General features: G+C 52.3%; 1 protein-coding gene across 2 annotated transcripts in view; it reads right to left on the reverse strand.

Moving 5' to 3' along the window:
* SF3B4 (splicing factor 3b subunit 4) overlaps positions 1 to 342 on the reverse strand; it is a 45795-nt gene extending 45453 nt beyond the window's left edge. The window contains exon 1 of one of the 2 annotated variants that reach the window (XM_085895502.1): positions 214 to 342. In XM_085895502.1, the coding sequence (XP_085751628.1) occupies positions 214 to 247 (34 nt within the window). In that variant the 5' untranslated portion in view covers positions 248 to 342. Of the gene's footprint in view, positions 1 to 66; positions 185 to 213 lie in introns of those variants that run through there. The other variant, XM_085895504.1, reaches the window with a different exon arrangement.
* Between the last annotated feature and the right edge of the window lie 9658 nt (positions 343 to 10000).

The raw sequence follows: 10000 nt of genomic DNA on the forward strand, positions 1-10000 counted from the left end.
TACTAACAGCTCGATAAACGGGAACAACAACTAACAACTAACAGCTCGTGTAAACGGGAAAACAACCTCCTGTTCCAAGGAATCGGGAACCGCTCAGATCGTCCGCCCTGTGAGGTAATGGTCTAAATGTGTAAAATAATTATATTTATATAAAACATCGGACATCATCACTGAGCTCTCCGTCCCGCCTTCACATTCAGATATCCATCACACCTTGGTTTCTCTCAGATATGGGCCCAGCAGCCATATTTCACAGGAAGCTTGGTTTCCTTCGAAATCCGCTTTCTTCAAATCTTTCTTGGGTTTCTATAAGTTTATATCCATACATATGTACGTGCGTGTGAGAGTGTGTGAGTGTAACAAAACCTTGGTATCGAACGCAGATTCAAATGGTTACAAAATAAATTGGGTTTTAAAAAGGTGAGTGGGAAGAAGTACAAACTATGCTTCAGTCTCTTCAAATACACCTTCCGTACACTTGAACAACTTGGACGCAGGAGGACATTCGGCCCATTATTCCTGCGCTATATCCACAACCAAATCAAACCGAAGTCAATCATCATGACGTCACGGTAAAACGGGCAATTTTGTCTGTCCGTCCGTCTGACCGCGATACATTCGATCGTTACTTATCCGATCCGAAACAAACTTGACAGGACGGCTGAGGGTCGCACTGTGCAGGATGCAGCGACTTCATCCCCCATCTCCCCCAAGGGGTTTTTCTGCCTTTGGGGAAATCCATCTTGAGGTGTATATATACATGTTCAGACAGCTAATAATGGCGTTCTCCAAAGCCGAATATCGAGCACTCCGACTGGAAGTAAAAAAATATTATAAACTACAAACACGTATTATTACCTTTTTAAACAATTACTATTACGGTTTAACACTAAACTGAAAGGAAATCCGTGGTGTGTGTGTGTGTAGACTTAGCAAGAAACTTGGTGACGTTCTTCAGGCCCGAAAATAGATCTACTGTGATCTATATACCCCACGGGAATTATTTAATTACCAGCAAAATCGAAGATATTTAAAGTACACATTGGTCAATCGATTCTGTCATTGTCTGTTTGTTTCTCAATCGCCGACACGTCACAATCAATGTTAAACCGATTCTTCACCACACGGTGGTTTGACAAAAACAAGAAGCCTTTTGTTTTTTCAGTCAAATTCGAGTTAAGGATTTTGCTCGTGTCGTGCACACACACACACACACACACACACACACACACACACACACACACACACACACACACACACACACACACACACACACACACACACACACACACACACACACACACACACACACACACACATCTTTTTCTTGTTTATCAATCGCTTAAAGGTCACAATTCTAAACTGATCGTCATGAAACGTTACCAGGTTGTACCTCGGTAATCTCAACTGAGAAGCCGATTCATCTTGAGGTCAAAGGTCAAATGTCATCTTGATGTCAAGTTTCTAAAATCGTCATTTTTCATCCGATTGACTTGAAATTTGAACAAGATTTGCATATTGTGTCGCTGAATTGTGCGACTAAGTACTTGAGGTCAGAAGGTCAAAGGTCAACTCAAGGTCAAACTAAAATCATCAAGTTGTGATCTGAAAAATCGTGAATTTTAATCTGATTGACTTGAAAATTAAACAGCAATTGCATCGTGTATTACTGAATTGGGAAAACAACTATTTATGAGATCAAAAAATATTACCAAGTCTCATCCCTCCCCTCTCTCCACCTCTCCCATTGCCCCCCTGCCCCATGGCCGTGCCTGCTCTCATCATCTCCCCTCCCTCTAAAAGAAACCTTCACACTCTTCCCCTCACCCTTCTCCCCTTTCACTCCAATCTCCGCTCTCACTCACTCTCCCTTCTCAAAGTCGCCACGCCCTTCACATCCACAAAGCTGCCTCCTTCTCCCACCCTCTCTTTTCCATCTCTTCCCTCCATCTCCTCCAATCTTCAACTTCCCTCTGGCCCCTCTCTTATTACTCCCCACTGTGCCTCATTCCAAGCCTTTTCTCCTCCTCATCCAGCCCAATCCCCGAGCTCTTCTGCAATCACCCACACAGTCAATATCTCTCCTTACCTCCCCACCTCCCTAATCCAACCCTCCCGATCTCCACCCCCTGCACCCAAAGCCTCCTTCCCTCCACCTTTCTTAACAGTGTAGACATTAAACATCTGGGGCCTTCGCTCAAACCTGACAGATCTTTCCATACAGGTTGCCACTGACAAACCAGACATAATCCACCTAACAGAAATTTTCCTCCCTCAAGACGTGTCTGACTCCCAAGTATCTCTCCCTGGTTACTCCCTCCTTGCCAGTTTCTTTCTCTGGTTTTCATCAATGATCTCTCTGACTCTCTGGACAATCTTCTTTATCTCTGTTTTTGATGACTCCACCCTCTGACGTACCATCTATCATCCCTCAAATTGGCAAGCAGCAGCTTCTTCACTCTCTGCAGATCTGAATAAAATCACAAGCTGGTACAACTTGAGGAGCATGTCATTTAATCCTGACAAATATCACAATCTCACTATGTCTCTCCGAAAGGACCATCTGGAACTCCCCCCAACCCTCCCATCTACTTCCTCAACAATCCTCTTGAAGAAGTCCTTTCATTCAAATTTTTGGCCTCACTATGTGCCTTGACTTTCCTGGGCAAAGCCACATCTCCAAGCTGGCCTACAAAGTCAGTTGCCCATTGGGCATCCTCCGTCATGCAAAGTCCTTCCTTGGCACACCTGAGATCCTGACCACATACAAAGCTTTAATCTGCAGCCTGATTGAGTACTGCTCTTCCCTCTGGGCTGGTACCACCTCTGACCTTTCTCGGCTTCACGCTACAGAACCAAGGCATTTAAGATCATTATTTCCTGTGATGAGGCTGTCTTTAGGTCTCGCACTCTCTCACCGCAGGCAGGTCGTTGGGCTTTCTGCCTTCTATCGTCTCCTCTCCGGTCTTGCCCCCCCTGCTCTGTCTGCTATCTGTCCCACCCATATTTCTGCAGGGCGCTCAAGGTCCGCCAGCAACCCCCTTCTGGTTCATCTACCCAAATGAAGAATCACTGCTCACCTTCACTCTTTCATTTCTCTTATTTCCCACCTTTGAAACAAACTCCCACACTCTCTTCAATCTCAGTCTTCCTTCCAGGTATTCAAAATAGCTCTTCACCACCATCTCTTGTTTTCCCCGATCGAAAATCATGATCTTTTCTCACCCCGTTAATCCACCCCAAACCCACATCCTTCAAATTCCCTGCTTTCCTTCCTGAAAGTCCCTGTGGTGTCCATCTTGTTTTCCCCCATGTTCCCTGCCCCCATCCCCCTCCCTTCCACAGATCTCCTCACGTGTCTATTCTCCACTGTTTCGTGCTTCTCTCTCCTGCCCCTCTTGTCTACTTGTTATACGTTCTGTGTTCACTCTTCTACGAGCCTTGACATTGTGTATATATTGTTGTGGTTACCAGATTCGCAAACCACCATTCAGGTCCCTTAGGTGAGGTATCTCGGTAAGTGCATGTGTAGTTAGGCCCAAACCCGTTGTCTAGTGGGAATACATGTCATTTATACGTGCTGCGACTCTTCAGGATAGCCGTTTTTCTTTTACTATCTTTATTTTGGACCAATCGCCACCATCACAACCACAACATCAACCACCAACCACAACGCCGCTTCACCACAACCGCCATGACCTTTACCGTCACAACTCGCCACCGTCGCATCGCCGTCATCTCGCGCCGCTCGTGGGCACCGATGCTGGGCTCGTGTAGGGCGCACGTGGAACAGCGTGTACAAAACCACGGATTTTCTGCTTCAAAAACGGATCGAAAACGACACACGCCCACTTTTTGCCGTCCAATCGGTGAGCGAGGGGCGAATTGGCCCCGCCCCCAGGGCGATCGATATATGCAAATTTGTGGATCAAAAAGCCTTCACGCCCACTTTTTGTCGGGCCAATGGGGAGCGAGTTGAAAGGTCAAAGGGAGGGGGTCAAAGGCGAAGTTACGGGGGGATAAAAAGGACGGTGTTCGTCAGTCAAAGGAGTCGTAAAAGTCGGAACGAGGAAGGAAGGAGTCGGAACGAGTGGTAAAGGTCGGAACGAGGCGAAGGAGTCGGAACAGAGAGTCAAGACTTCGCGGGCGGTGGAGCTGCTCGTCGTGTGCGTGGAAGTTGGAACGGAGGGGACGAGCTGTGGAGAGGCGGCGAGGGCGGACGAGGGGGTGCTCGCGTCGTGCAGGGAGCTGCACCCCTAGGAGGCCGGCAGCGCGACCTGGCCGAGGTGGAGACGCTCGTCGCATATAATAAAGATCCTCTATACCCCGAGCATCAGCAACCCCCTCCTGTTTCCCCCCGCGCTGAGATAGTGCGACCAAGGGGGCCCCGTTCCCACCCCCCTGCCAGGCACTGTCCACGAGGCCCGCGGGTTGCGGGGCCATCGCCGCTCCGCGTCTCATCACCAGACGGGTAGGCCCGACCAGGTCTCGGCCCCAGGCCTACCTCATTCTTGAGGGTATTTCTTTTCCTTGGTTTTGGGTATGTGTTGTCGGCGCCGTCTGTGAAGTAGAATTGTATAAGTGTTGCCGTGTGCTCGGTAGTCGGAATTAGCTCTGCACTGTGTTTTCACTTTTATGTTTGCTTTTTGTGTAAATGGAATTGTGTTTTCTTTTTTGTGTGCATTTGGTGGAATTGTATTTGTGTGCTTTCCGTTCGTCGCGAATAAATGTGCTTTATTGTTGAACTGTTTCCCGCTTCGCTTCGTCTTTTTCCCCATTGAACCCCCATCTTGCTTCACGTAAAGGGTTGGTAGTGGGCTGAATACGCCCGATAATTAATCGAACCGTCGAGGTCGACGATAACACCGCTCGGTTATCCCGATAGTACGGAACGGGTCGCTTAAGTGGCCCGTGTCCGAAGTCGACCTGCGGCGAGGTGCGATCGCCCGGTCTACCCTCCGCGTGGGCACTTAGGTAGTTCGAATTTGGCGAGCAACCCTATCCCACGCGGGGGCTGATTGGCTCGATCGCGGTGAGACCGAAAGGTCCACCCGTGACTGGTTCCCGGCGTTAGTCCGAGAGGGTCACGACTGGATTGTCCGTCCGGTGGGCGACGTGCCGCGATTCGAGTTACGTGGCCGTCGCACGCCGGCGGGCGCGAAAACTGCAACACTGGTGTCAGGAGTGGGATACAAATTCATCGCCCTCCTCGCGGCACTGGTATCGGAGAACAGGAGAACGGGCTCTCCTGTCTCCGGCTAAATTTACGGGAATCGGTCCAGGGGTGAGAGAAGCGACCCCCGATTCCCTCCAAATTACGAGCGAGCAAATTAACCCTTCACGAGAAGCAAGATGGCGTCTCAAGGCGAGCGGGAGCCGGGGGTATTAGAAATGTATATGTGTAATAATGTAGAGTCCATGGTCCAGGATGGAATCCCCGAGCAGGAAATGTTGATTGTGCAGGAACACGGACTCGCCCAACTGAACCCAGGGCCCGAGGTGGGTGCGGCAGCGGCCGCGGTGTATGACACCTCCCCCTCTCCACCAAGACCCTTCCCCAACCCTTGCCGAAACGGCTCAGCTGAGTGCATCCAACATGGCCCAGCTATGCGCCATGCTGGCGGCAATGAACGAAAAGATGGATGCGAATACACAAAAAATGGATGCAAACACAAATGAAATGAAAAACGAAATGAAAGGCATGAACGAGAAGATGGATACAAATACAAATGAAATGAAAAACGAAATGAACAAGCAAATAAACGGAATGGAAGCAAACATGAAAGAAGAAATGAAAGAGCTACGGGGTGAGACGCAGAACATGGGCCGAAGCCTGCAGGCGGGCATGAAGGCCGTGAGCAGGGAACTTAAAATGGCGACTCCACGTGTCGGAACAAACGAGCTGGAAGGGGGTGCAACGGCTGACAGGCCCGCGGTGGAGGCGGGTGAAAAATAATTCGTGGAACGTGTTGGGCGAGGGTCGTGACGATGACCGAAAGGGAAAAATTAAATGGGGAGACCAAAACGTGTGAGACGAGACACGAGGTGACGACAACGGAAATAATAGTTGAGACAAGGGAGGTAAAGGGTGAAGAGTTGGCAGAGACACGGGAGACAGAAAAAATAGAGGGAAGACTACACGGTGAGGACGGGGTAAGTGACGCACACACACACACGGAGGTAGTGGAGGATAATGGGGGTGAGCTCGCGGAGCGTGCAGGGACCCGGTGTGAGCACCTGGATGGCCTCCTCCAGGAACGAGGGGAGGGAGTATGCCCCCTTGAGGCGAGTCACGACCAGGTGAGTTCGGTCGTGCTTTGCGAGGTTGAGGGGACGAGTGCTGTGGACGGGTGCACGGAGAGCTTGGGGGGTGTAGAGGCCCCGGAGACCCTTGTGGGGACACAAATCCCCAGTGTGGTTGTCCCTGTGTGTGTGGTGCAAGGTGTGAGTGCGGCACCGTGTGTGGAAGCGACCCGTGTGTGAGTGGTGTGGTGGCGATGGTGCCAGAGTGCGTGCTTCCCAGCACGCCGTGTGTGGATGAGGCACCGTGTGTGAGAGAGGCCGTGTGTGTGGATGAAACGGCCAGTATGAATGAGGCACCACGTGTGAGTGGTGTGGTGGCGATGTTGCCGGAGTACGTGCTTCCCAGCACACCGTGTGTGGATGAGGCACGGAGTGCGAGTGAGGCACCGCGGGTTAGTGCCCCCGCGTGTGTGGATGAAACGGCCAGTATGAGTGAGGAACCGCGGGTTAGTGCCCCCGCGTGTGTGAGTGAGGCACGGAGTGCGAGTGAGGCACCGCGGGTGAGTGCCCCCGCACGCGTGAGTGAACGGCCGTGTGCAAGGTCGCTGTGTGCCAGGGAGACCGTGTGTGTGAGAGAGCGGTATGAGAGGGAGATGTCGGTTGGCATGCGGGAGCACGCAGCCGCGTCTCCCGGTGTGAATGTGATGGAGTGGACTGTGTGCGTCGTAACACGCAGGTGTGCGTGGGCTGAATGGCGACGACGAAGGCGACAGAGGAAAGAAAGCCGAGTGGCGGCTGTGGTTGTTTCGAGGACCGTGCCGGGTTCACCCAGCAGTGAGCACGCGGTCCGTGCTGTGCAACGCACGAGACCACCACGTGCTCGCTTGCGAGAGTGAAGTCCCGGTCCGGAAACGCACGCGGTGGATTTGCCGATCCCGCGGACGGACAAAGTTTAGGCAGGTAAATGGATTTGGACCGGACGGGTTCTCCACGCGATCGTGTGTGTTAAGCTCCAACGGGCAAAGCACATGTGTTCGCGTGGGGAACCCCTCGAGACGTGGGGCTTGTTTTTTTTTTTATGCGCACGGTGACGCCATGGCTGCACGTGGGGTTGGAATTCGGCAGGAGGGGTATCTCTGCCGGATGGTCCCGTCCAAGGAGGGACGAGGAACACGTGCAGCTGCATGACGTCACGGACAGGTGCAAAGTGCGCGAGCTCTGAGTTGCCGCGCAGGTGCTGCGCATGGGAAAAAAAAAAAAAAAGGAAAGGCAAGCCTCACTTTCGGGTGTACAGGATTCCTGGGCAAGGGGTGAAAGACCCCCTTACCTGGGCACAGGATGAAAACTAGTTAGGGGGAAGGGTTAGCTTAGTTAGACCGACTCCATGGGGCAGGGGTAAGTCCTCATGGAGTCCGTGGAATGGATTAGGTAGAGGGATTTAGTGAGCTTTAGGTTGGGAAATAAAATGATTTATTTTGGAGACAGAGACAGACTTTGAGTGTGTAGAGTTGACGTAGTTTAGCTACGTAGTGTTAAAAGGAACGTGCTGTAGTGTAAGGGACGACGTGGGAGCACGAGTTAGTTAGGGGATGTAGTTAGAAGGATGGCAGAGTTCAGCGGTGAGTGTGTTGAAGAGTTGGTGAGTTGTGAGGTGAGTACTTGTTGAGTGAGTGAGGCCAGCGGGTCTGTGTGTATGGAGTGAATGGGGAATGCATGGTGCGATGAGTGATTGGGGGGAGGAGTGACTCCCGCCCAAGGGACCCCGGGGTCAGTGTAGAGTGAGTTAGGGGGTTAGTCAAATTGAAAAATGGAGGTCGTTTTGTTGTTGGTGGGAAAGTAGGCTCGAGACCCATTTGGAGGGGTGCAGGAGCCCTGTTGACGGGCTTGGGAGCGTGGCTGCGAAAGGTGAGTATCGCTGAGTGGGTACCCCGGGCACCAGGCTAGTCGGCCGCGGTAGGCCATGGGCCCATGGGGGGCCGGGATAGAGTAGTGGGCACGGGTGCGCCTGCTTGGTGCGGGGCCCGGGGCGCCATTAGCCGCGTGGGCAGTGTTGTGGGCACGGGTGACCCTCGGAAAGGGGCCCGGGAGGCCGGCCTGCCACGTGTGCGTTTCAGGGGAGGTGCCATGGGGGGCACTCCCCGGTGTTAGGGAGCTGGTAGGCTCGGAGGCAGTGTAGTGCCCGGGGGTGCCATAGCGGGAGAATCGGCAGAGGGTCGTGCCTGCCAAAGTGAGCCACGTGTCCCAGCCAGGAGACCGTGTGAGGGCACGGAGAGAAAATTGGGGGGCGAGGCCCGAAATTGTAAGGACACCAACACAGGCGACGGGAATCTGGGTTTATAGAACCAATAGTTTAAGCGAGAGGTGCTTGTTGAAAGCCCCGGGGTAGTTTAAGAGTTAATGGTTAGGGTAGATTAGGAAATGTACCCCTCCGCACCATCCATCCCCTCGCTGTCGTTGTGGGCCGCTGGACCCACTTGGTGGTAAGATCGCCGAACTCTGGGGAGGCCATTCTGAGGCTTCGTTGGGCCTCGACACAGGACGTTAGCTCTCCCTTATTCCCCTCCGGGAAGGGAACGTAGGGGTTGGGAGTAGGCTAGGTGACAGGATAGGTTAGCCGAACAAGGACGATAAAGGGGGTTAGGGGACGATTTATAGTGGGGAAGTAAAAATAAAAAAAAACAAAAAAATTAAGGGGGCTAAATTGGTTTTTCACAAATTAAGGGAGTGGGTATGTACAGTGACAGGCAAAGGCGATAGGTGGGAGGGAGACAGGTAGGTAGGTCCGAGCCCGCCTTCCAAGTGGCCAGCACCACCGCACTCCCTCCACCAACCTCCATTGAACGGCAAAGGCTGGCCAACTTCATCGGCTGGCCGTGTTTTTCTTCAAGGCGGAGGCCGGCCAACTTCATCGGCAGCTGTTGTTTTGCTGCAAGGCCTGTGCCATCGGCTGGCCGTGTTTGCTTCGAGGCCTGTGCCGGCCTGATTCTGCGGGCTGAGTTTGCCTGCCACCTTTGCCATGCCATGCCCACTGCCCACGTTCACCAGCCCCGTTCAATTTTTGCTTTGCCCCCCCCCTGTTCATTTCCATGTGCGCCAGGATCCGCAAAGCAACAGTTTGCAAGCTGCGAGAACTGCCCTGTTGGCAGCTACAACACGGGCCTGCAGTGGCGGCCCGTGCACCGTGTTTGTGTTCATCCATCCATTCGTTGTGTTCATTGCGTGTGCCACTTGAGCTGGCACGGAGACTGCGTTGTGCAGCCCAAGCACCGTTGTGGTTCACTGAGTTCAGTTCAAAAGGGAAGGCCTTGGACTGCGTGTGAGCAGCCAGCCACGTTCCCTGTCACCTGCATTGTTTTGAGCCAGAGACTGCATGCGGGCAGCCTGGCTCCCTGCTAACTGCTTTCTTTTGCAGAGTTCAATGATCCTGGGCCATGGTTTAGTGTAAAATTTGTAAGTTAAGGTAAGATGTACTGTAAATATGAGTGCGCCCCCGGCATGTCTGTCTAGCGCCGGCAATTTTATTTAAGTCGTCCGTATGAGTGAGTTTGTTTAGATAGTTACGCAGCCCTCAGGTTATTTATTTTGGGGACACGAATACCATGAATGTCGCACTCAGGGATCCGTAGGTAAAATGTACTAGGGGAAAACTACACATGATGGCACACGAAAATTTGATGACTCGGGACGAGTCTGTAAAAAGGGAAGGGGGTAGTGTTGTGGTTACCAGATTCGCAAACCACCATTCAGGTCCCTTAGG

Source organism: Eptatretus burgeri, chromosome 9 (assembly GCF_056783735.1).
Source record: "Eptatretus burgeri isolate ZD-2024b chromosome 9, Ebu_testis_v1, whole genome shotgun sequence".
In the NCBI taxonomy this organism is placed as follows: domain Eukaryota; kingdom Metazoa; phylum Chordata; class Myxini; order Myxiniformes; family Myxinidae; genus Eptatretus; species Eptatretus burgeri.